Below are 27,707 nucleotides of genomic sequence, written 5' to 3'. Positions count from 1 at the left end.
AGTTTTCCCAAGTATTCCAGAGAAACCCGGCATGCCTTGTCCAGGAGAAGATAGTGAGTACTAAAATGTTATCAACTTTTAGCTCAATTTTTTCCGTCACGTGGAAAAGAAATACCTTGAAAGACTTGCATAAGCTAGTGTTACGTACATGTATATCCTTTTGTGGTTTCTTAATAGAATGTAAAATGTTTGATATTATATCAATAGAGAAATTATATAAATCAACATTGTAGTACTGTTTTAATGTTTTTGAGGATTAATACTGGTTTCCAGCAGCTGATATGTTGGGAGGAAAACAGGTCAGGATTTTAGATGCATATTTGAATGTGGTCCTTTGCTTTTGTGGTTCTTTTGGTTTCTTAACTTTCAGGGAAAAGAAGTGATGTACTGAAGAAGAGGGAGATACAGCCTCTTTTATAAAAAGATTATTAATCTCATTAAAAACTCCTGTGAAAGGTAGATAAACCTCTAAAGGAAGAGTACAATTGGTACGGTTTACCTGTATTTCAATAGCTTAAACTGTACAGGGATAAAAGGAGTGAATAGCTATATAGCCACTTTTCATTTGGAGGGATCTCATCAGTGCATTAGTTTCTATCTTTGTAAATGTTAAAGAAAGGAATGCGAATAATTGGGTAACAGAGTTACCGGATGATGCTTGGCTAGTCGTAGTAGTATGAGTAAAAGCTTACTGAAAGAATGAAGGACCTTTGCTCTTCTCTTTGGAAGATACAAGAGCAGATAAAATTAATTGCTGATAAAAGCAAATCATGCATACTAGCAGAAGACTTAGTTGATCGGGATCTACGCTGACAGACTGGCTAAAAATGTGTATGCAGTGGTCAATAGTTATAACATTTTTAATTAGAAAAATAATACTAATATGCTAATAATTGTTCTATTGAGAACTTTTACTGAAATTTAGTAAGATGGATTAAATACCAAAATATTACAGCTTAAATATGATTTTTTTTTACATTTAAACTACTGTAGATGAAAGGTTAAATGTAAAAAGCAGACAAGTTTTCATGTTGTGACTAGGTTATTAAAGTTGTCTTTTAGAAAGAAAGTAAATGTGAACAGTCTGCTGTCCTTGTTCAGCCAGTTAGAGAAAATAAGACTGTTTTCTACACTGATTAGAAGTATTAAATAAATTATTTTCCTTGAAACACTTCATTTTTTTCAGAAGGAAAAAGAAGGTATCTATGTGGTCTTCTCAGTTTATTTTTAGGGTGAGCCAAGCAAGCATTTCTGTAGCTGTTTCCATTATACTATTTTCTGTATATCTGAGTTTTTTTCATGCCTTGTCTAATGTTCTTGTTTGTACTTTCTTATATCTATCCAGATACTACCTCAGTGGCTTTTTTACTAATTTTGCTTAAGTTTCAACAAGGAAATGGGCAACCAGTCCATCTTACTAATCACATAATGTACTTCTACTGTATGTGCAAGCAATAAAATTTATTTCAATACTTGTTTGTCCATGAGTTAAAAGTCAAGTGAGGACTGCGCAGTTGTATTTTACTCTTGAAAATGTATAGGTTTTACTATGCTGTCACTTTGCAGTTTAGCTTAACAGGTTGAAAATATCTCTGGGAAAATATTTTCATCCTCAAGTTTCATGATCATTCTGGAAAGAGTGGTCTTAGTTCTGTAGGTTTAAATATGTTCTTGATGTGAACTGTGTACAAGGAACACTGCTTTATTCTGGGACCTGAGTTATAGAGTGTGTTATGTCCTGAACTGAATCTCTTGTGTGGAAAGGTGTCAGGTTTGCGTTGGCAGGCAAAAATTAATTGAACCTCTGTATGTACAGAAAATATTGTCAGCAACAGTGAAAGTTTTGTTTTTCCCTGTGCCTTGTTACTTTTCCCAAATCTTTTTTTTGTAATAATGTTTTGGGATGTTTGGGTAGTTCAATGTCTTGTGTGCCTTTGACTTTTGTGAGAATTACAGTAAAAGAGAAGGTGATGGATTTGGGGATTAGCTAGCTTCAGAATGCTTGTAATGTTCTACCAGGGCAGATTTTGATGCCAAAGGTATAAGTGTTAATACTCCATCATAAGTCTTCAGACTTTGTTCTGTGAAATAGCTGTGTCTCAATGAAGACAGAATGGTTGATTTTATTTAAATTTCTATCTTTGGGGTGCCTCCCCCCTTAATTCTGCAACTAAGACTGTAATAACCAAGTCTGGCATCACTACAGTGATGGAGGCTATTTCACAACATGCTGAAACCTATTTTGTTTTCTTTTTCTCACTCGCTTCTGACTTGTTGGATGAAAATTGTAGAGTGTGATCTCGTATGGGCACCCATGCCACTCTGCTTTCTTATATAAGAACTGACTCTAGCTCTGCTTCCATTCCTGTAGCAGTTTAAAGAGGGAAGGAAGAAATACTTGTGTTGTACCAACCTAACCTGGTGCTAGTCCCAAATAGAATTATTTGCCCTTATTTGTGAAAACAAAGTAATGTGGAATGCTGTCAAGAAAAGTAAGCTAACTGGAGGAGAGAAAAGGCTGTTGCTTAAAGGAGTATCTGTGCAAATAATGTGGCCTGATAAAGTTCACTGCAATTTAATGATCTCATTAAAAGTGTAGATATTTTAGTACAAAAGTTTTTTGTGTTAATTTGTTAGAAGGTTTAGTTATCTCAAGTCATGAGATGAACTACAGAAGCACATAGATGAGTGTGGCTCAGATGGCCTGGTTATTCTGTCTGTAGGGTATTTCTCCCTACATGATTTTACAGGTCATGTTGAATCATACTTCAGTTGTTTAAAAAGCCTGTTTAGTAGGAGGTGCTCAGTAAGAGATTTGTGGTCAGGTTTCTCATAATTCAATGAATTAATTCAGTGCATATTGTCTCTTTGCGTCTGTGGGGCCTGCATGGAAACCTGGTATTGTGGCCTAGTTGTAACTATTTTCAAATTGTTTTAGAACAGACCTATTAAATTGTATTGGTGCTAACTTAGCATAAACTAATGCATTCAGCATTATTGCTTGTTAGCTAATAGCATACAACAAATGTCTTTATTAGGCTTAGACTGTTTGGAAATGTTATTGATAGTGGTGATACAATTTTATTTAAAGGACTTTATTTTGATAGAACTAAAATATTGTCCTTTGTTCAGAAAATATTCAGTATGTTTCAAATTCTTTTTATATTTTATGCGCCTTTATCACTGTAGTTATGTTCATAGGAAATCTTTAAAAAATGAGAATATACACTGTTCTAGAGCATCGTGTTTACGCCATATAGGAGCTTATGAGTTTGCCTCAAGTTATTTTCAGACACAAATAAACAGTTAAGTAGTCATTCTGCCCAAAATGGGCTTCTACTTATATTAGTAGTCTCTAAGTGTGGACTTCTAGTTTGTTACAGAACTGCACACAGTTTGAAATGGAATTTGTAAACGAAACTATTGAATTGCTAAATATTTTAATTTGTGATATGTTGCTCAGACTTGTTTATATTAGGTCATAGAGTGACTATTTCTGATAGTATGTGATCTTCTGAATTGCAAATATTTTGTGGTGAATTTCTGTAGAATTGTAGGTTTTTTCTTTCCAGTTCCTTCAGAACAATAAAGCTTTGGAAGAAGAGTGCAGAAATACATACTGAATGTTTTGCATTATGTTGAAATCTAATAATATAGTTGCTAGCTATCCTGGACCTTTGTGAAATTGATGTGGTTTTGAGATTGTACCAGCCAGCAAAGCTTGAAATAAATTAAGCTAATCTATTAATGGAATAAACCATGTGACTAATAATTCTATTTGCATTCCTTAAGAAAAGTTCTTTTTGTGGTTGAAGAACCTATCTTCTTACACTGATGCGATGCTGTCTGCAGGATAGAATTTGCAGTCTCCAGCATCTGAACTTGTATTGTCTCTGTATTCCTTTTGCTCCTGAATTTATTTTTTTTGTGCCAGACCTAGCTGCCACTATAAATGTACGGCTGCTGTTGTAAATAATTTCCCAGCTCCTTTTACCTTCAGCAAGACAGTTGACCTATCCCCACAGACAGGAATGGCAGCACTGCTCTGTGGGTGAGGTGGCAGGATTTCTAAAACATCTTGCATCTCTTTCCAGATACTGAATGTGACCTCTCATAGGTGTTTCTAGCATCTGCTGGACTGGAGCCTTGGATACTTTATCACAATGTTTCCTGATAAAGATGGCAGACTTTTAGACCAGTCTTTCGTATTTAAAAAGATTTTTACTTTTTAGCAGATTAGCTGTTCTTTTGAAATTGATATTAAACAAGGCTGTTTCTGAAATGTTTAGGTGTGTATTCTGTGCTTATAGGTGATAGCCTTCCTGATACTCTGATACAAAGCATCGTATCTGATTGGCAGTTTTATAACAGTTATTATAGTCTCCGCTTATTTACACGGACAGATCTTGATCTGATTTATCACTCTTGGTGCTGCAGTGCATTGTATAACAAAGCATGTTCAGCTGAACAATTTCTATCGATTTGTAGGACTTCCCTAATGGAATTGCCGGTTTTATCAGAGAAATACTTGTTTTTGTGACATCAGCTCCTTGACATCCATGCCATGTTTTAGTTTGTGCCTCAGCTGCTAGCTACAGCCTCTCAAGGGAGCCAGTACCACCCGTGCCTGGATACATGAGGCAGAGATGTGAAAGGGAGAGACGGGGGTAACCAGTCTTCCATTAAATATTTGCTCTTAATGTTCGAGCTGATCCTGCCTATTGTCCTTGGTATCTAATGGTATTCAAACAGCGGCATCAGTGGAATAAAGGGAAAATGTTTCATTTCATACCTCCTACATTGTAAAGCGTAAAGAATTACATGCTGAAGAAGCTAAAGAATAAAACCCAGTGAGTAATGCATGCTTTTTCTATAGATTTTATGTATCATCATTGTGATTGCTGTTATGAATTGAGGCCATTGATGCAGTACGTGTGTACGTGTGGTGCAGTAGATAATAGAACTCAGCATTTTGGTTACGATACAGTTGCTTTGCCTACCACCCTCCTTTGCAGCCATAGATTGTTACAAATGCAGAGATTCCTGCTGCCTCTTGTGCGTAGGGATGTGGCTGAGAGACCTCTCAGAAATGCTGATAAAATTGCATTGAAAGGACTCTTGGGGAATGTATTTTAGGAGGAAAAGAACAGAAGAGTGAGTGATGCTGCTGCTAATAAGGGAGATTAATGAAAGAAATGTATCCAAAAAACCCTGATGGTATGTGTTCAGGGCCTGTTTATTGCAAGATTGCTGATGTAAAGGTTAACGATATAGAAGCATCATTTTCTGAGGCCTTTTTGTAGAATTGTGTTTAGTGGATTTTCTTTGCATGTTTTTTAATTGTGAAATACTTGTTTTGAATTAAGGTTTACTTAGTTTCTAATATTGTCAGTATAAACGCTGCTAGTACACTACTGCATTTTTACATCTGAACAAATAGATGTGTGTATTTAATGTTAAAATTCATCTTGGATTTGGGTAGCTAGTGCTAACAAATTTTAGGGTTGTTTTGCTGTTGGCTTCATCAAATGTAAGAATGCAGACCAGGAAACCTTTAAATAATTTCATGAAATAGAATGTATTTTTAATGTATAATTACTTATGGCATTAGTATGACAGTAGACTAATGTTTTTATTATCTGATATTTCTGGCTGATTTTGCTGCCTTTTTTTAGTAATGATTACACTGTGTTGTGGATGTCTCTTACGCTCTTTGTTTATCTGCTCAGTATTTTAGCATTAGGTGTTTGGACTTCATTTTTCCCCAAGCCGTCTTTCTTGAAAATTTCATCATAGGATTGAGTAAAGGTATCTTACTAACCTCATTATTGTTGTGAGCTATTTTATTTTAGGTGTAGATATTTGATTTTGCTTTATGTTCTGCCTGATACTACAAAATAGCTCTAAAAGGCTTCTTGCTACAGTAGTGTGGCCTGTAAATATTTTTCTAGCTCATAAGGCAGGTTTTTCCCTTCATTTGTTACTGTATTGGCAGCAGTGATTAGGTTATTCAGAGCACGTGAACCAATTTCATCCCCCAATGAAGAAAGGAACTATTCTGACCATAGAGACTACTCTGAAGACGTAGATTGGATTGCACTGGATAATTAGGCAATTTTGAAACTGCTAGTAACCCTCTCCTGGTTTTTAGTAATTGAACTGACTGAGGGGGAAATGGTACTATTTTTAATGTAAGATATATTGTTGCTTAGGAATTGAAAATAGCTGTGTCATAGTTTCTGAAGAATACCTGAAATCTCTTCCTCTGTCGTCTTAACTGTGTACCACAATTTTTTCATACGTGGCATATTTGAAAAATGTACATACAGATTATGAGACAGCGTAAGTTACTGAAAACAGAATTATAGTTAAAAGCCTATTCTGCTTAGAATCATTTAATGTTTTTAATTCTACAATAATTTCAACATTTTTCTTAGCTATGAAACATACAATGCAGACTAAAGAGCTAGGGTTTTTTAGCTAATGTTTGTATACCAATTCATAAACTATAAACTAAAAATACTGTGGAATAAGGAATTCTTGAGCTAGTTTTTAAGGTGTCATAACAAAAAGCCTGTGTTCTTTTTTATTTATTTATTCCTCCCTCTTAGCTATTGCTCAGAATGTAGTATAATTGTGCAGGAAAGATGTCACCTGGTTTTGGAAAACTTATCTTGAATGCAATGTCTAGCTCCATCTGCCTGTATTACCTCTCATACTTCCAATCTGTATACTTCTCATAAGTTGGTAAATCCACTTTTGATATTCAGGCATTTGAGGTAACTAAATTGGTGAGAAGGTGATGAAGCTTTTTGTGTTGTTAGAATTAGTGGACATCTGTGAGCCTGTTAAACTGTTAGGCCTGTCTGTTTCAGTAGCTTGAAAGAGCTATTTAATGTGTAACCCCTTAAATGATGTGGTCGAGGTTAATTATATATTATTATACTTGGGATTCTATGTAATAGTTTAAAATGAGTTGCTCTATGCAAATTATGTTTTTTAACGTTTAACTGAGCCACAGAGATAGCAATGGAGACCTCCAGGGCAGATAAATGGGCTCTTAAACATTTATCTCTTGGATTTTGGAGTTGCTGTGTGAGAAAGCAGATTTTGTGATAGGAGACTTCAGGTGCTGCTAATTTGAAATGGAGAGCACTTCAGGAGTGAAGCCTTGTAAGGCTAAGTAGAGATAGCAGTTGGCCAGCCACTGAAGACTTGCTGTCAGTACAAATCCAGATGGTAAATAAATCTGAAGTAAAAAAAGCAAAAATCAGCTAACATCAGGCATGCTGAAAGGGTGGCTTTCAGAAGAGGCATGTGAGAGCCCTAATCATCGCTGTCATTGCAAGAGTTAAGTGTTGCACAGGCTGTGCAGTTCTGTCCTTAAACCACAAGGAGAAGGTAGTGACTTGGGTAGTGGAAAAATGAGAAGCTGAGATTCTCAGTACTGACTAGAAAGCATCTCACTTGTATTTCTGAAGTTCTATTACTAATTCTTGTGCATCTGTAAGTGCTTGTCTTTGAATTACTAGCTGGGGAAATATTTAAAAGGAAATCAGAAACTATTTGAAGGCAAAACTTCAAGATTTTAGAATGGTCCTCATTACTTCCACAATAACATGCTCATTATTATAATAGTAATGCTATTATACGATTCTTCCAATAATTTAGGTTATTTACTGCATTCTTCAGTAGAACAGGTACAGATGCCCTGTGACTGGTACAGGACTACCTGTTCTTTAGATTGTCCACTCATAAAAGCTATTCTTACCCGTAAGGATTGCAAAGAAACGAAAACCTCTGGCAGGCAGTGATAAAATGGATGCATTAATTTTGAGGTGCAATCATTGTTTTTTAACGATAGCACTACAAGCTATCTCAATGTTACTTTAAACTTGTTAGAAGGAATAGCTATCATAAAATGATTTTACACAGCAAATCTGATACACAGATAATGAAAAGCACAGTAAAAATCAAAAGGGTTTCAGGTGGGAAGCAATATGTAAACTTTGCAGATCTGGTATAATTATCTTCCTTTCTTCTGTGGGGTGAGTTGAAAAGCCCCCTTCCAAAGGCTGAAAGACAAATACAATCATTAATTCGAAAGATTTAAGTGTATTTTCTCTAATGTGTTAAACACTATAGCTTTTCATTAACAGACCAGATGAAAGGACAGATATGTAAGACAGTATCACATGCAGGTGTTTTCCCATAAGGATGAGAAACTCTGGGATGGAAAGTCGCTTTCTTGGGAAACAATAATTCTCTGCATCATAAAAGAATTAACTAAGCCAGAAGACTAACTCAACTTGCTGTTAGAATTGGTGTATCATCATTTGATCCAGAATATAACAGGTATGATGAGTAAAGCCTGAAACTATTCAGAATTTTTTATTTAGTTACTGTCACTAAATAATGGTAATAAATTTAGTGATACATATTCTTATGTTATACTTCTGAAATGTATAAATGCTATATCCGTATATTATATGAGAAAGCTTAGAAGGAGTAAAAGTACAAATGGGAGAATTTCTCTGATTGGTTTTATTTATTGAATGATAAAAACTGAGCACCACTCGTAATAAGAATCGACGTGTGCACTTCATTTCAGCTTGCTTTCCTCCTAATATGAAGCAGCGTAAGGTTCTGTGAGGTACAGATGTGTCAAAACTGTCAGACTGGAAAGCGATAGATCTGGAGAGTTAGTCCTGCTGCAAGGTAATAGTGTCTGTCCTTTGTTGGCCTGAGGTATTGGGTACTTTTCTGGGTGTGATACGACTAATTAAATTGGAAAGAATTCAGAGATACATGCTTGAGTCTAATTTCTGAGGAAAGATAAGGTACACCTTTATGAAGTAATAGCTAAACTGAGTTTCTGTCATTCTGCTAATACTGGAATAATGCAAACTCTGGGAAGGGAAATGGGACTAGTTTAGAGCGGATCATAAGTTGAAGTAAAGTAACCGTGCTGTGAAGGAAAACAGCCTGACTCAGAAAATGTGTCCTCACACTGAGACTGTAAGAACCAAGTAATGGTTTCAAGGGCATTGTGAAGGCCACCTTAATGAAAGCTTTATGAATTTGAAAGAAGTGTTAAATCTATTTTGAATAGCTGGTGAGTTTTTTGAACAGTTTTGCATTTTCAGTGATGATGTGATCAAATAGGTGTTGATGCCTGTCCCTTGAGAGCAAATCAGGTAATTCGATATGCACTGGAAAAACCTTTTAAGAAATAACATCAATTTAATACAAATGGTAATAATCTAAAAAATAGGAACTCTATGCTTTTCCTGGGAAGTAGGCATGAACAGCCCATGGTAAATGCATTGCTTAAGTTGGGGGGTGGGGGCTGTTGGCTAATTTTAATTTCAATTTCATTCTAAGCATGGATTCTGGGAACTTTTTGTAGTTCTGTGATCATCATCTTTGTGTTCAACAGCACTTCGAAATACAAATAAAATTTTAGAGGTAACTATGAAATAAGGGGAAAATCAGGTGTATGAGATGGGCCACAGCCGAATCTGTGGAAAGGTTTCAGTGCAGGGAGAACAAGACTAGGACTTCAGCTTAGAAAGAAACAATTAATGTAAAATCATGTAAGGCACAGATTAAGTGAAATCAGTTAACAATTTCCTACAGTTCAAGCGGGGCACTTAAAATGAAGTCTTCTAAGTGTTTTCTAGGAGATTTGCCAGTAGTTAGCTTTTTTGTTTTTTCCTCCGACCTTTTCGATAGACATGTTATAACTTGCAATTTAAAATAAAAAATGAGACTAAGTGAAAATTTGATCTGACCAAGTTTTAATTGATCACACTTCAACAAACTGGATTCAGTTCCTTCTGATTGCTGTCTAGCACAGTTGCAAAAAGAACTGGAATTCTCACCCCCTTTCAACTACCATAGATAGAAACCACGTGTACTCAAAGGATTAACTTTTTCTAGAAAGTGTGTGGTGTCAAGTCTAGATTAAAATTTCCCAGCAAGTCTTAAGTCATGCAGGCTACTCATAAAGTAGAACCAAATACCTGCAGGAAACTTCATTGGTTGCTTCTCACTTCTTTGCCACCTTCAGTAATTACAGATTGTATAGAAGACAGAGGCTTTCTGTTACCAGGCTTTTATTTATAAGAGAAAGTACTGCGTCACGTATGTACTAAGACATAGAAGTTTATTTAAAAAAAAAAAAAAGCCACAATGGCCTGCAAAGTGGATGCAGATGTAGACTAGAAAAGATGAATGTGTTCTGCTTCAGTAATCTGGGCTTTGTTGCATTAAGTGCTTGCTAAATACAAATGATAGAGGTTTAGTTGAATCTAGAAAATTTGTAAACATGAAAAATGAGCAATGTCTGGATAAAAATATATTTAAATAAAGGTGCCAGTTTATTAGTTCAGGTAAGTAGAATACTGCTCAGAGGTCCCTGTTACATAAATGGAGTTCAGTACTAAAGAAATGCTTCATCTTGTGCTGAAGTTCTTCTGCTACAGATGGCTTAAATATTCAGAACTTCATTTTGATCTACTTCAGTACTAAGGTAAATTAAAGAAATCATTTAAATACTGGTTCAGTACTGTCAGCTTGATTAAAAATATTTTAATGCAGATCTTAATACATGTTAATAGAACATTAAATTCCATTTTCATTGTAGTAAATCCTTTAATGACAGTAATTTTTATTTTGGGAGAGTGTATGATGTAGCCATCAAAAGAAGCCTTTTGGACTTTTATTAACAATACAATGCAAGCTTGGTTTTGTAGCGCATGTAACCACTGCAGCTCTGTAAACAGAGGAGCCATCTACGCATCGTGAAAGGGCGTAAAGTTTAAAATTGCATAGAAGGCCAAGTTAGAGAAGGGAAAAATTGGACTTTTTTCTTTGCTAAACAAAAATGTTAATCACCTTCAAAAGTATGGATCCATCACCAGTTGTCTTCCATCCCTTTTCATAACATGCTCTTTCAAATTAGAGGAACAAATACAGCGTCATTTTATCCTGTGTTCAGGACAGCCTTGCAAAACGTGTATATATAGAAGTAAGAGATGCTGAGAAGCATGTGCAATAGATTGTGATCACTGACATAGAGATCCTCATGATCAGGACATCTTCACTTCTAGAGGAGCATCCAGGAACTGAATTTAGTGAGGATTTCTTGAGCAACACTTTGGCTACTTTGCTATGTTATTTTTAAGTACATCTGATAAATTTTACATAAAATCATTAAATTCTCATCCTGGATTGCAAAATTAGAATCTGTACAGAAAAGCCATGACCCTTGCACAGAAAAATGTGTTTGAGTTCAGAGTTATTTCTTCAATACGAATAAGCCTTGTGAAGTAATGAAGTGTCAACACTTTTCAGCAAACAACTGTCTTGACGTGTGAATACCAAATTTGTTTTCACTTAATTGACAAACATTTTTGCTTTGACTAGATAATATATGAGTAAACTCTGGGCTGTTAGTCACTGAGTCATATTTTTAACAGTAAAAAGAGAATTCAGATTCTGTGATTGACCTCACAGTTGGTGTTCTAGAATTCCGTATGGAAGTGGATCACACAGGCTTGCTACAATTTCTCTACCAGGTGATTGGGAGAATCCTACTCTTATCCTAGTTTAATCCCAGATTTATCCAACTTGGCAGCACTGCAAGGATATTCAACTCTTCAACTTTTACATCTGCAGCAGTCTTTAGTGCAAAGAAACAAATTGCTGAATGTGATGTAGATATGTTAAATTGTGCAGTCTCTTTTTGCCAAAGGTGATGCTCCGTTTTGCATTAGGTTGAGGTTATGATTGTCTCTTCCTGTGCATCACCCAACTTGTATGCAAGCCAGACAGACGGCCACTTAGTTAGCCGTGGGACTTACTGCACTCAGCAGCCTAACCAAAGCAATTACTGTTCTTATACTTGATACTAAGGCAATCTGGAATGATTAAAAATGTGGGGTTTGCTATGTCTTATTATGAGATCTTTTTTAAGTCTTTAATTTATTTTTTTGTTTGCCAGAAACATGCCGAGTTCTCATGCATTTGTTTGCCATGATTGTTGAGGGTTACATTTCCATTACAATTTTCAAGAAATAATTCTGTAAATTGTGTTTGCTCCTAAATGTTTAGATATCTCTTTTAAAGTATCAGTTGATTATTTTCTTTTGCTCAAGAGATATTAAGTCAAATCCTTGGATGTCTCCTGTTTGTTTGATAGCTAAACTAACTACCTTGCTGGGTGTCTCTGTGAGGTCTGTCTGTGAGGCCTCATCCACGATATTTTTTGAATTGATGGGTCCCTCTGATGACAAGTAAAGGGAACTTCTAAGGACAACTTCCGTATTGTCTAAATGTTTTATTTCTTGTATTTCTGTGACTATAAAGTACTAATTTTTGCTTGAAAGTGAAAGCCAGTATTTTTAAAAATAGTTTTTTAGATCTCTTTGTTTCTTAATGTTCTCATTTTTTTGAATGCAATCAGTATTTTTTAATGACAATGCAATCCAGATTTTCTAATTGCCCTTCATATGAGCTTTTTAACTTAGAGACCAAGAAAGAGCGTAAGGCATTGACAAGTGTGATTGATCTAAAGGGGAGGGGCATACAGCACTGGTGCAGCAGAGACTTTTTCAAAATGAGATGTTACTCTGTTTTTACTGGATGGTGTTGCCTTCGTAAATGCGACTTAGCACCTTGCAATGGCACGGAGCCATTTTAGCAAGAGGATGTGAACATGAGCGATGAAGAGGTCACGCATGAGAAATCAGTGGTGTATGGAGGATAAGTTTTCCGCCTAGCAGTCCTGAAGTGGGAGTCAGTTGAGCCCCTTCTAAATCAGTGGGGAATAGCATATTCAGTGTGCTAGCTGTCTTGCAATACAGGCTGGGCAAATATTACTGTTCTGTGAGATACAGTTTTATTTCCTTGTTCCTTCTCTGCTGATGCTGTATGTAGTGCACTTCCTTTGTCATTATTGTCTTAATTGTGCTTGATGGTTTTTTTTTTTCATAGAGGTTGATCTGACTTTGTAGTTAATTTTAATGTTGGTTCCTGAGCTGCTGATCAGTTCTAAATTAAATTAAATAAAACAGAAAATGCTATCTTCTGACCATTTTAATAATGGCAAGAGGTGAAAGCACTTAATACCTCCATATTGTTAAGGATGCTCTTCCTTTTCTAACTTCTGAAAAGGTATAGCAATTTTACATAGCAGCTTGTTAATAATAGAAAGAAGGGCCAATTAACATACCATACAATGTATGTCTGTTATATGCTTCAGAAAGCAGTTTTAGTGTTTCAGTTTAACTCTTTGGGACATATTAAGTGGCAGATACATGAAACAACATACTATCAAAGTTCTTTAGAATTTTATTTCCCAAAATTTGTTCTATCTTAATATGTAATTATTTTTATATGTTATCTTTTTATCTAATTCAGAGTCTATCTGAAATACCAATATCAATTTCCTACTTGTAATTCGGGAGTTGGTTTTGAAAGAATGTTCACTTGTCTGCTCAGCAAAACATTAAAAGAACAAAATAAAAACTGGGCATTCTTATACTGTCCAGCTGGCAGGGAATGTAATTGGCCTGTAAACAAGTTGCATTAATCTCTGAGAAGTGATTTGCAGCAATAGCAAATTATCTCTGTGCGTAGTATAGTAGAAGATTTCATTACAGTTTGATCACATAAAAGCAGACTTTGGAATTGCATTTATAAATCCAAATGCTGAGGAAATAATTTTTCTGTGGCCATTTTACTGCCATTCATTGATGTAAACCACACTTTTCAGACAACTGATGAATTCTCTTGCATATTCTGGAATATAGAAACATTTCTAAAATTTCAGATGGAAAAATAATATTTTGGGCTTGGGGGCAGGTTGGGCCCATCTCTTAAATTGTTTTTCTCCAGTGCTAGGAAAGTACGTTGTCATTTGATTGTGCTGCCTTCTATTTCCTCCCTGTGTTACCATGTGACACTTTCAAAGGCAAGGTTCACATCCTTTCTGCGAAGTTCTGAGGAGGTCATTTTGAATTGGGGGAGTATCTTCTGTGGACAAGTTAATTTGGAATGAATACTGAACAATAGACAAGTTGCTCATCCATTTATATCCACAACTAATTTTTTGGTGTGTGTTTTAATTTTTTCCTTAAAAGTTTTTTCTACATTTTTTTTTAAAATATGAAAAAACCTAACCATACAGAATATCTTTGGAAAAAAAATTAAATATATTTACAAGGTTCATTGTGCGTTACTGTTAGTGATGTAGTTGCACAGCTTGACAACAGAGGGAAGAATTGCACAACAGCAACAGTCAGTTGTTTCACACAGCTTTTTATTTAGAGGCAGCTGGTTAATTTTGTTTCAGGCATTCAGTTTGAGTATTTTTATTTCCCTTGTAATCTTAACTGGAAAAACAGTCTTTTTTCCTCCAATTTTCCAATCTTGGAAGTAGATAATGTTCAGTACGTTCATTGCAATTAGAATATAAATGTGTTCCCCAATAAAGACTTATCCCTGTTAGCAGCTTAAAATATCTTTTGAGTTTTCCTCTAAACTTGTTCACATACAAAATGAGTATTCAAAAATACCTGTCTGGTTTGGGTTTTATTAGGCGAGGGCTTGTGTTTGGTATCCATCACCGAGGAAAGATTACTTTGTTGAATTAGGGGTGTATGATACCTCCTCAGCCTCCAAGCAGCTAGCTCAAAGTCCTTAATGAGTTAACTGATATGTACTGTAAAATAATTGAAAAAGTAGCCCTTTTCATTAAATGCGATTAAATAGTCATGCTTTTGTGAATCAATCATAGCTGTAAAAACTTGTTTTAGTTCTTGATTATCAAGAATCATGGAATCCCTTACTTGTTTTATTCTCAAGTGTTCTAGAAACAATGTACCAAACCACTTTGTTTCAGGTTCAGAACTATCTTTTTCCCATATGAAGTGTGGGGGTGCAACGCGTACTAAGATTAGAGCTTTGTTCACACATCGCACAGAACTGACAATAAATTGTTTGCTTCTTATTTCAAGATACATACTTACTGCCATTTTAATAATCTGCCATTATCCTTAAGCGAATTTTTAGAGAGGATGTCCTTTTTAATGAGTACATTACTCATACATAGAATACACATTTTGGTCCAGTTCAGTAGGTTGTTCTGCTGGCAATGTTCTTCCTAAGGCAGCCCAGGACACTGTTAGCTGCCTTTGCCATGAAGGTGCGTTGCTGGCACAAGTCCAACTCGGTGCCCAGCGGGACCCCCAGGTCCTTGTCTTCAAAGCTGCTTTCCAGCTGGGCAGCCCCTAGGATATACTGGTGCATGGGGTTATTCCTCCCTGGGGACAAGACTTTGCACTTCCCTTTGACCTTCCGAGGTTCCTGCCTGCTCAGTTCTCCAGGGGCTGAGGTGTCTCTGACAGCACAACTATGCGATGTATCAGCCACTCCTCCCAGGTTTGTATCGCCAGCGAACTTGGTGAGGGTGTGCTCTGCCCCTGCCAGATCCTTAATGAGGATGTTGAACAGGACCGGAGCCAGTATGTCCTGTGGGGGACACTGATAGTCACTGGACTCCAGCTAGACTTTGTGCCACTGAATATGGATCCCAGAAATGAATACTATTATTGACAATACTAAGATTATACTATTCTGTCATAAAATTAATCTTACTGTGTAATAATAATAGAATTTTTTATATAAGGGTGTGTCTTACAATGATTGCTGGTTTATCCTTTTTTTTTTTTACCTTGGCCCCTTCTAGAGACAGGGAGTAGGAATTGATTTGCCTTAGACCCTACACTGAATCAGTGGCAGTCATAGTAGTAAATTGTAGGGGTTCCTGCTTTTTAAAGCTGCGCTATATTAAGTTCAGTTTTTGTTAGACTGTTACCTCACAAGTATATGATATAAAATCCTGACTTTGATTTAATATTTATCTTTAATTAGGGAAGTGACTTGCTCCTTTATTTACAGACTTCATCAGCACAAGCTGCTCGTTAACTTACCATTCACTTAATATTCCTCATGTCAGTGATAAGCTAATGTTCAGAACACAGATGTATTAGGTTGCCTCCATATGGTGCTTTGTCTAATGAATCAATTAGCTATTTTGGAAAAAATCCTTGTGAAGTTCTTTGCTTGGTGAAAAGTCATCCTACAAATGGAGGAACAGTTTTTCGTTGATGTTTGTGTTTGAGCATATTTTTAGGCAAAAACTTTGCAATAGTTTTGCTAGGTTTTCATTTAAATTTTCTTTGCTCGATGGTAAAGTAGGGCTGGGTTTGTTTGCTTTAAAGTTTATATTTGGCAGATTTTGAAGACCTGTATGATATGTCAAATAAACATATTGGGCGATACACCTCTATTCTAGTAACTGTATCTTTGCCACTTGTATGGCATGCAGTCTTTGAGCTCCTTTGAGAAGGGTTTTTTTTCCCAAATTGTTAACAATTCATTTAATAGTGCAATGTCTGTTTCAAAGCCTTGCAAAGGAAATGTTTGCAGGTGCAAATAGAGTAACATATGAGTGTTTGTGGATTTGGTGCTGTAAATCTGCAGAGTCACAGAAACTTCAATACTTTATGTGCCTTGATTTTTGAAGGATGAAAATAGAGTATCTAAATCATACCAAGTATTACAAACAATGTTCACACGTTGTATGTCAGTAGCCTAGGATTTTGGCTTGCTCAATATTAAGTTAAAATAATTTTTCAACAAAGAAACTATTTACTATTTGCATTATCTTTTGACAATGAAAATGTTTGGGGTTTTTTATAAAACAAAAACCCAAACCCACACATCTTTGATAAGGTGTGGATATTTAAAACTTAATTGTTTGAAACTTGAAAGGCAGAAACATTAAAGGAGGAACTTTTTTGCATTAACCTGAGGATTATAAATTTACAGTTTAATACCTGTCAGAACGTAGCAATGTTTATCAGTTAAGTCTATCGAAAGTTTTATACTAAATGGTCTCTGCTCTAATATCTGGGGCATTTTAGTTGACATTACATATTTTTCTACATACAATATTGGTTATTATAGATTGTTTCACTTATATTAGACTGATTAAAGGACAGCTTTAACAGGTAATGTAATATTGGAGACTCAGTTCAAAACAAAACCCCCACCCAACACAACCCCCCTCCCCTGTTCAACTTCCTGATTGAGATTCTTATGGAGAAGTTACAGCTTCTCTAAAACAGAAAAATAAAGTGATATGATAGACCCTGTTAAGGTGACAGGCAGGAAGTGAGGCTCATGGTATATTGACCACATACAATTGCTTATTATGCAACTGAGTAGTTTTGGTTGGCAGGACCAGTGTACCTGGGTACCAAAAACACCGTATATGTGGCCATCCACAAGGTAGCATAAAAGTGTATATTTTACTATTGTCTTCTCAGATGGAGTTGTTTATACTTCCTATGCTGTTTAGTTCTCCATTCCCTATGAAACTGCCGTACTTACTAATTTTTCTGTTCAAAGTAGACAAAATATATTTTGTACAAGCTGCCTTTGTGTTAAATTGCATTGAACCATTATAAAAAATTTGTTTTTAAAAAGGCATACATAAAACTTTGTATTGGAAAAATCTTACTCATCATGTTACTGGAGATAGCTTTAAAATTATGACATTGAAATAAGAGTTATTCTAGTCTTTCACATTTCTTTTTCAAGATAACACCCATAAAAGTACTGTAAAATACTTTTCCTGGAAGTGTTTAAGGAGATGTGTCAGACTTGTCTCACTGTCTAAAATATGCTTGTTAACTTTAAATATTGCAGTAAACTTTGAGAACTCCTAAATTTGAATCTCTTAATAGGTGTAATTAGAATTAATTATTCAACAATGAAAATCTTACCAAATCTGGCCTCTTTTTTTTTTTTTTTAGCCTCTTGATAGCAGGGGTATGTTGTCAGTTTTAACATCAGTGCTGAATTTTTTGCTTAACTCACCCCCATCTTTTTTTCCCCCCTATAGTCCCCATTTCACCCAGTACCCACTGGTATTGCCTGCAGTGGAAAGCTCATGATCCTGGTTATGTGGCAGGGATTGGCTGTGTCACTGTTACAGCTGTGTGCAGCTCTAAATAGGACTGGTGCTGCACGCTCCATTTTTCAACACTTAGTATTAGATATTAAATTCTCTAATTAGCCAGTCACCCAAAAATTGCATATATATATACACACACACATACATGTGAAAAGTGACAACAGAAGTAATTTGGAGGAGATGCTAGGTACTGTCATGTATGGCCTCTTGGAAAGTCTGGCTTAAACAGATAAAGTGATTTCTTGTTCTTATGTTTAGAATATATTAGAAATAATTGCAGACTTGCACTTGAACTGTTTCCCTAACAGAAGAAATATTTTGGGTAATGCTTAAAGGCAAGATAAAAATGAGGTCCAATAATGTAACTATCAAGACTTGTAACATCTTTAATATTGCATATCTAAAGCAGTATTAGCACCAGACATCCTTTACGTGTTACCATATGAAGGTGACATGGTGAGATCAGCATTGTAATTTTACCAGAGGAAGCTGTTTCTTTAAGAGTTATCTGTCCCTCTCACCTGAGCTTGAACAGCAAGCAGCCAAGAATCGGTAACAAGATTATCATCATGTGAGGAAAAAGAGACAGGGATAGAGAAAAGGGAGACAGTGGTGAAGCACAGCCTGCAGAAGCTGTCACTTACGGCTGCCTTTAAAAAAAAAAAAAAATCAGCAGGGATTTTAGCTGTGCGTTGATATTTAGAAAAGCAAGATTGTTTTAAGTCACAACTTTCTTAACATAGTGTGTTTAGTATTGCTGTGCTACCATGCTGCTTCTTTACACCTTTTTAATTTCTTTCTTAGAATCAATCTACCGACGTGGAGCCAGAAGATGGAGGAAGCTGTACCGAGTGAATGGGCATTTGTTTCAAGCCAAACGTTTTAACAGAGTGAGTACTGTTGCATAAAATGTTGGATTTTGGTAATGTTCTGTGGTAATTGTTTTCTCAGTCTGTGCTTTTTCTGTATTTGAGTGTTGAAAAGAAAGGAAAAGCAAGATGCTTATTCATGTGACTTCTTAGTCTATGCAGTGTAATTCAGGTCATAACAATAAGAGAAACTTGAAAGTCTTTGAATCTGGGGTGGAGTTAATAATATATGATTGGTAGAAATTACTTATTTTCAAAGTCTTGAAAAAAAATTGGTTTTGTGACTGTTATAACTGATGCAGACTTAGAGCAGCTTTTCTCCTCTCCAATCTTTATGTGATTTTGATTGCTTGTTAGCATAATCTTTTACCTCCAGTACTTTTTCTTATTCTTAAAGATTAGAGTTCTTGATGTTAGCTTTAACTGTTTTGAATCTGAAGTATTACATAATCTAATTAAGAAAAAGATAGCGGATTTACTGAGTTAAAATACAACTGCATTAAGAATCTGACTTAATCCACATAAGCAAGTGAATGTAGCTTTAAGGCTGAGACTCCTCCTTCACTTATCCCATTATGCCAAAGTATTGCAGCATATATATAATACACACTTGAGGGAGTTCCGTACAAAACTGAGTGCAGTAAGGTGAGTTAACTTTTTGGTTCAGCAGTAACATTTTTTTAAATAATTTTTTTTTCTTCTAATGCTCCCCACCCCAAAACTGCATTAAAAGAAGGAAAAGCCCCTTAAAACTCAGTATTTTATCACTGTACATGTGAAAAATATAAGTCATCTATTTGAATTATAATGTGTTTGTATAATGTGGTGTACCAACTCAATTTTTAAAAATTATACTATGAAACATATCTCATACTTTATGTGCTCATTTGCTGCATAGTTAAAACATATTTCTTTGAAATATTGTGAATTCATACCTGCCACATTAATCCATAATGTTATTAACATAGACAATGATGTTTTAATTGAAATTAGGCAAATAATGAACATACACATAAAGATTTTGAAACCTCGTTAGCATGCCCATTTGTCAACAATCCTAAAAAACACTACTTTGTTATAACTGTCTGTATAGAAATGAAATCATACAAAGCCAGAACACAAACCGCATCCAACTGAAGTTAGTAATAAAGCTGACATGAACTGTAAAACAAGACATTAAAATGTATAAATTACTAATAAATAATGGTTGTGTATGTAGTACTGAATTAGATACCAAATTTTAATGTTGAGTGAATTTTTAAGCCTGGAGTGTCACCTTATGAATTCATTCAAAGTAACTTTTTAAAAAATTTTTCAGATAATTTAGGTAAATGAACACATACCAGAATCTAAACTTTAATCTTGTTGAACATAATGTAAAGGTTAGCTCTTAGTTATTTCTGTGTTTGTATGTGTTTTGGGGAGTTTTGAGAGGGATACCTGTATTCCTGAAGGAATTTGGGACCTGTCCCTATATCTTCTTTCTTTTTTTTTACTTGCTTCCCTGAATCTGACTGAAGTAAATGAGATTATTTTCTTGTATGTCATTTCCAGGGCCTAAGAGATTGTATTTAGTCTTAATATTACTGTTGCCAAACCTATACAAGAATACTGAAGGAAGTGTGATGGACCAGGAATTTTGAAAGATGTGGCTATAGATGGAAAGGCTTCCTCTCTCATTAGGCAGTATGTTTTTTGTTTTGTGGACAATGTAGTTTGGTTTCTCCTTATCGAGGAGAACTGGCTGTTCAGATTGTAGTTAAGTTTTGTTTTTTACAACTATCAAAGTATATGAGAAGGGCAATACAGAAAATATTTTTTTTAGAATTATCTGTTCTTTTATTATTATTATTTTATTTTAATTTTTATTTTTTAATTTTTTTTCTAATACTACTAGTAAGGATTTATAGTGGCTTAACGCATTTGGGCACGACACCGTGTGTGATTCATTAGTCTGAGGATCTGCATAACCGCACTCTAACTGGCAGTTTGCTGGGAGGAACAGACTTTCACTGTTTTGTGGCTTTGGGACAGTTGCAGAGTTCTGTCTAAGCCTGAAATGGGGGATGAGTGCAGGACTTCATGTGCAGCTTGCAGAATGATAGGCAAATTCTTAGCCTTTCACAGTAGTTACTGGAGAAAATTTGCAGATAGGGAATAATGAGTAGGTCTTCTTTTGGCTACCTGTGCGCTGTGTAGAGGGGTGACTGAGACTAGGTGACTTCTGGGCATGTAAGACTGTCAGATTGTTATTTGGCACTTTGGGTGAGGAGGATAAAATGACCACAGCACACATACACTGGAAAAAATATTTAAAGACCCGCCCTGTTAAAGTCAGCAGTAGAATGTCTGGCTTCTTAATTTGTCCTCATTTTGATTTAATTTATTCAGATGCCATTTTGTTATGTGTGTAAAAAAGGCCATATATTTTTTTTTATATTAAATAGTGCAACATACAGAGATTTTACATCAGCCTTGATAGGAGAGTTTTAATTATGCAAAGTTTCTGCTGATGTTCCATCACTGTTGAAGTGTATAGGTGCAGATATAGAACATTCTTCATACTTTAACTTGTCTTCTGTAACATTTTGTGCCAGTGTTCTCCAAAGCAGTGTGTTTGGGTGCTTTTTATGCATAATTGTGTCACACAAATTTCTTCAATTTTTTTGGGTAACTTCTGTCATAACCTGAAGTTCAAAATACACTTCTCTAAGAATTATTTGCTAATTTTATGCTGTGATGTGTTCCATATGCTTAAAGGACTGCATTTAGCTGAATTCTAAGTATGAAGTGTAACCTTCAGTTATTAGGGAAACCCTGGATTCTAAAAGAATTATTATTAAACACCTATTAGGAGATGACTAGGATGGGTTTTTGTAGGATGGATTTGTGCTGCTAGATAACTACTCACCTACAGAAAGGAATTGATAATTGAATTAATATGCATTCTGGCTTTTAGAGAGCGTATTGTGGCCAGTGCAGTGAAAGGATATGGGGTCTCGGAAGGCAAGGCTACAAGTGTATCAACTGCAAATTGTTGGTCCATAAACGTTGTCATATACTTGTTCCACTGACCTGCAAAAGGCATATGGTAAGTTTGCATTCTGTATAATGCTAAGATGTTTCATTTTGTCCTGTGTTGCTGTTTCTAGATGTGCATCCAAAATAATTAAATGCTCTCCGTGGTTCTAGATTTATACTACTTGGTGGTATTTGGTTTTCAGTTTCTGAAATATCTGTGGAGGACAGGACTTTGGATCGTGAGCACTAGAGACAAAGTGAGAAAAAACTTGTGATATGACTTAAGTGTGAGCAAGCTTGAGTTTGACTTCTCCAGTAGACCTATTGCATTTTAGATAGATAAAGGGTTGTCATTGACAATCTTAGCATTTGTTCCTTTTAGCCTCTGGGAACGTTTTAAGAACTAAGGCATTAGCGTAGTTTTTGCACTACTGCTTGCAAAAAGGATTGTTGCTTTCATGTTCTTGCCATCTCAGTCTCTCCAGTACTGTTCTCATCTTCTCCGTTCCCCACATATATTCCAGTGGCAGCTCTAGTGTCTTTCCTAAATTTTAAACGTTAATTTGTACCCCTGAATTTTAGTCCTTCCCCGTACTCATCGCAGACTGAGACAATATCTCACTGGCTGTTGCATCATGTTGTCTCTAACTCAAAAACTTAAACTGCTATGTTTCTTTATTGGTGTTGCATATGACTTGCCTTGATATTACTTTGCCAGTTTATTTATGTGTGTTGCTCTACCTACTGGAATAGTCCTACATCTCTCATTATGAGTTGTGGATGAGACCAGCACCCAAATGTACTATAAAACTATTTGGTATTGTGATCGTTATCAATTTATGCAATACCTTTGGATAATAAGTAACAATTAATGTTTTTTAAACAGGAAAAGAATATGCCAGTGCTCTAAATTGAGTGTGTAACATCATGCTGAAGTGTTTACTTTGTGGCAGTTCCATGTGAAACAGATTCAAAAGTCTTAAATAGAGTTAAAGTTTGAACTTCGCAATAAAATACACTAATCTTACTTTTAGAAGACAGCTAAACACCTGTTGTAGAGAATGGTTGATGTAACATTTAGGCTTTTGATAGGCTGGTTTAATAATGCGTTACAGAATGTTAATATTTGGAAATACTTTCTACAAAATCCAGTTTTCATTCTGGAAGATAGAAATATAAGATTCTCATTGTGTTGTAGTTATATGGCAAGACATACTCACTTAAAAGGGGCTGCGTAAACAGATGTTATTTTCCTGTATAACTTATGTGTTTTGCAAGGATTCGGTCATGCCTTCCCAGGAACCTCAGTTAGATGATAAAAATGATGAAGTTGACCTCCCTTCAGAAGAAACTGATGGAAGTGAGTACTTTCTTGTTAGTTGCAATTCATGCATTTCCCCATTCGGAGGCCCGATTTTCCTCTACCTGTTTGGGGTTTTTTAAATTTTTACTTGGGAATAGCTGTAGTTTAGACCTGTGGACTAAATGCTCATTAGGGACTCAATTACAATAAATGTACTTCCAAAGCATGGCATCTGGTTTGGTTTCATCCTAAATGCATATGCTCTGAAACCATTCCAGAGTATGAAGTTAAGCACAGAGCAATTAGTAACAATAGATTTACTCTTTAAAACAAACAAAACCCCTTGCACTTTAGATCCTAACTATGATACTAATATAAGTGCACCCTCAGACTTCAACTGTTTCTTAATTTTGTGCGATGTGGAGTCCTCTTCCTAGGTTAATGTTTTTGATAGTTTAACCTGTTTTAAGGGCCTATTTATCATACCTGTTCTTCAAAATTATTCTGGCCTTTCAGATACTATCATGAGCTCAAAGGTTCATTGAGGAATTTCTTGCTGTCTCAGAGTTGGTTGTTTCTGCAGTGCCCTTAGGATCTGCTGTCAGGATTACAAGAATAAAGTGGAAAAATGTGATCAACTGTTCCATAGTATTTAAAGCAAACTGCTGACCCTAAGCTACTAAATCATTTTTCCATTTAACAGTTTTTAGAATTATTTCTAATGAAGGTCTTAACTGCACTATTTGTTTGATTGTTTTTCCAGTTCCCTACATTCCTTCAAACCGGAAACATGACAACATTAAAGATGATTCTGAGGTAAGTTTTAAAAATATTTTTGTAATTCACATTTACACACTCTAAATCATACAATGTTTTATAAAATAGCTAATTATTTGCCCTATTTTTTTCTGCTACCTTTTAAAAAATAAGCTGGGTTTTCTTTCTGAAAATTGATCATTTTTTTAAGTATGTTTGTTAGATTTCTCTGATTTCTTCTGTATACAGCTCTTGTTATCCCAATCATGATGTGAGAGACTTTTTTTTTCTTTGCTTTTTTTTTTCCTCCTCTCCATTTGTGTTGGACCTACAGTCCGGGGTTTGACTTTGTTGGTCCTTGCAACAAATGGTGGCGTTGACATTTTGTCTTGTCTGCTGTCTCTAATGGATGTACACCCTTCATCACCCTCAGGCTACCTCTACAGGCTATCATTATGCAAGTTGGTTCAGTCTGATAATACATTGACTATTCAGCTCTCTGAGATGTTTCATATAAATACTACCTAATAATTTATAGACAGCTCCTGTAGAAATAAAAGTAGAATAGCATACACTTATACTCTGTTTTTCAGCTCTTTTGTAGACGGTCTGATACAATCTCTGCATACCAAGAATGTTGTTCCCTTAAAGCAGTTTGAAGAATCCTAATATGCCTTACTTCTAAAGGGCTTTTAGACATTTCTTTTAAAAATGCTTCTGGCGTATTTAAAATAAATAGGATGCATGCTGCAGAACACTAGCAGTTAGTTTGATATTGCACTTTTAACAAGCCTGCACCTTTTTTTCCCCGTCGACCTCCACTACAATACTTGTCACTACCATTATTTCACACTTGAGTAGTTCCTGCTCTTGAGTGCTTGCCTTATTTTCAATCATGTGTCATTAGATTTTTGTCTCAAATTCAGAGATGGAAGGCTATAAATTGTAAACATGTCAGAGAATTTTAATTGCTACCTAGAATTGCTAATTTCTGCTATCATTAGTGCTCAGGTGTAGATATGATATGTTTAAATTTTGATAGGAGCTCAACTCTCCTGAATTATGCTGCTCTGATTTTTCCACCTGGCTTTTGAGCTTTACTAACGTAGTTTAAGATATCCTACAGGGAGGAAGTGGCATTCTGGGAGCTTTGTTGACTAGAATCTTTAAGCTCAGAGCAATCTCTTCTAATAGCAGTCAATCCTAGATCAAGATTCTTTTTATATAAATACTTTCCATAGTTCAGCAGAATGCTGATCTGTCTACAAGTACAGTAGTATGAGGTCAGATAAAAATAGGCCATAGAAGTATGTCAAAGCACTGTATATATTGGTAAAACATGAAATGTCAAAGTACGTGCTGAATTTATCTAGTTTAACTGCTTGATCTTCAGTCTCACATGTTCACATCTAATTCCAGCAAACAGTCAAGATAAAATTTACCTTTTTAAATAATGAATTTTAAAAATAACATTCTTCATAGTGGAACATTTCCTGCAAATTCTCACATTTGAGAAATTGGCATCTGCTTCTGTATGTTCCCAGGCACCTATTAGAAATCTCAATTTTAAATCAAAATGTGGTGAACCTGATACAGACAGCTGTTGCCTAAACTGAAACCAAGACAGGTATATTCATTAGCAAATTATTGTTTCCTTATCTGTCGTCTTTTTAGGCAGCCTTTATTAATTTGTACTACAATGTCTGTCAGTGTGAAAGATGCACTTCTCTTAGTGCAAAGGATAACTCTACATGGCCTGTGGTTCAAGAATTTGAAAAAACCCTCATCTCTCAAGGCACTGCTTTCTGTTTTCCAGCAAGAAATATTTAAATGATTCATTGAACAAACTGCTGCCTTGAAAAGCACAGTAACTGTTAGTAAGAGCAAAACCAATACCAACCAAACGTTTCTAAGCAAATGTGTTATAATCAACCATTCAGATCTGTGTGCCAGTGACAATGGCAAGCAAACTCAGCAAATTCTGGCCAGTGGTTAAAGACCTCTCTGCTTTAATAGGTGCTTGTCATGAAAATGTCTTCTGTTTCTAGCATCTGTTTCTTTTTATACAGGATATCAAACCAGTCATTGATGGAATGGATGGAATTAAGATTTCTCAGGGGCTTGGACTACAGGACTTTGATTTAATCAGAGTTATCGGACGTGGAAGTTATGCCAAAGTTCTTTTAGTTCGGTTAAAAAAGAATGATCAGATTTATGCTATGAAAGTAGTGAAAAAAGAATTGGTCCATGATGATGAGGTAAAAGTCTGTGTTAATTGCATTCCTTTATATATGGTAAAAACTTACTATGCTTTAACAAAAAACATTCAACTAAGCAGCTAAGGTTTTAGACAACATCTCTGTAATAGAAGTTTTACTGACTTTTGAACTCATTTGTCATTAGCTGTCTGCATGAAGCACCAAGATTAAATCTGGGAGAAGTGTCCCTTATTTTGATAACAATTAGTTATTAATAGCCTTAGTGGAATGCACGTAAAAAATATTCCAACCTGGATGTGCTAGTCTGTAAGTGATGAGATAAATAGGGTGGAATTTGGGCACTTAATTTTGAGAGAACAAAGATTTTTTCAAGGCAAATGAATGTATCTGCAAATTATCGTGTCTGTATTTCAGAATAGGAGCTGAAACTCTGTTCTTACAGTTGCAATTACAGAGCTTATGTGTAAGTGACACAATACTCTGGAATATTTTTTCTATGGCTTCAAAAAACTTATGCTATTACCATTTGAGGTCACTGTGGTTTAACTGGCTTGTAAAAAAAAAAAAAAAAGAAACTTCCACAGAAATCAGTGCTGCATTTCTTGATTATTTTCAAAATCCTGTTGAAATCTTTTTGATACAGGATCTCAAACGCACAAGTTTGGAGAAAAAAACAAAACCCAAATAACTCTTCACATTTTCCTATGTTATTCACACTTCTCAAAAGGTATTGTTTATATCCATTCTAATTTTGTTCGTAAATGTGATGAATCAGTCACAGCAAGCAAGGCAGATTTGAACCGTCTACAATGCCATTTGACTGGAAGCTGCCGTGTTAAGTAATGGAGCAGGGGATGGGGTAACTGGAATGGGGTGCTCAGACCACAGCCCTGATAACACAGGCTGAGACCTGACAGATGGATAGCAAGTGTTGTCAGGCTACCAGCTTTAGTGGAACGCTGCAGTGTGACGTGCTCCTGCAGGACTGCCAGTGTGTATGACAGGCTACATAAAGTATGACGCCATTAAATATCTGAAGAGTAAAGTAGTACTGTATCATCCTTGTGGGTCGAATCCCAAACTCTGATAAAATAAAAAAGAGGTGGACAATCAGTCTCACCTTGTAGGGAATTTATTGTATATAGCTGTTCTTACAACAGAAAGTGATTTTTTTCAAATAGAATGCAGTTTTTAAGCTGATGACGTTATATGCATTTTATGCTGTTAGGAAGACTGGATTTCTTGAAAGTAGGTTGTTGGAAAAAAACCCAAAACACATTGGTTTAAGTACTACTTGTGTTGGTAGTTTCAGTTGGTTTCTCTGGCTGCCATCTTTGTCATTATTCCAGAGGCTAGGGTTAGGAGAGTACAGTTGTAAAGTTCTTCTAAAACACTTTGGCTTGCTTATTTATTTGATGTTTATTTTTATGACCAAAGATTAGATTGTTGTGTAGTTTGTTTACTGTTGCCTTTTTAATATGTCTTTTTCC

General features: G+C 35.5%; 1 protein-coding gene across 8 annotated transcripts in view; it reads left to right on the top strand.

Moving 5' to 3' along the window:
* Nucleotides 1-27,707, top strand: part of PRKCZ (protein kinase C zeta) — a 71,424-nt gene that overhangs the window by 14,667 nt on the left and 29,050 nt on the right. For 5 of the 8 annotated variants that reach the window (XM_075773242.1, XM_075773239.1, XM_075773241.1 and 2 more), the window contains exons 5-10: nt 3-53; nt 18,854-18,939; nt 21,878-22,009; nt 23,218-23,299; nt 24,006-24,058; nt 26,068-26,256. In XM_075773242.1, coding sequence (XP_075629357.1) covers nt 3-53; nt 18,854-18,939; nt 21,878-22,009; nt 23,218-23,299; nt 24,006-24,058; nt 26,068-26,256 — 593 coding nt within the window. Of the gene's footprint in view, nt 1-2; nt 54-4,599; nt 4,851-18,853; nt 18,940-21,877; nt 22,010-23,217; nt 23,300-24,005; nt 24,059-26,067; nt 26,257-27,707 lie in introns of those variants that run through there. The other 3 variants (XM_075773243.1, XM_075773245.1, XM_075773246.1) reach the window with 3 other exon arrangements.

Source organism: Balearica regulorum, chromosome 21 (assembly GCF_011004875.1).
Source record: "Balearica regulorum gibbericeps isolate bBalReg1 chromosome 21, bBalReg1.pri, whole genome shotgun sequence".
Lineage (NCBI taxonomy): Eukaryota > Metazoa > Chordata > Aves > Gruiformes > Gruidae > Balearica > Balearica regulorum.
Note: the sequence above shows the minus strand (reverse complement) of the source record. Positions and strands in the feature narration are given on the sequence as shown.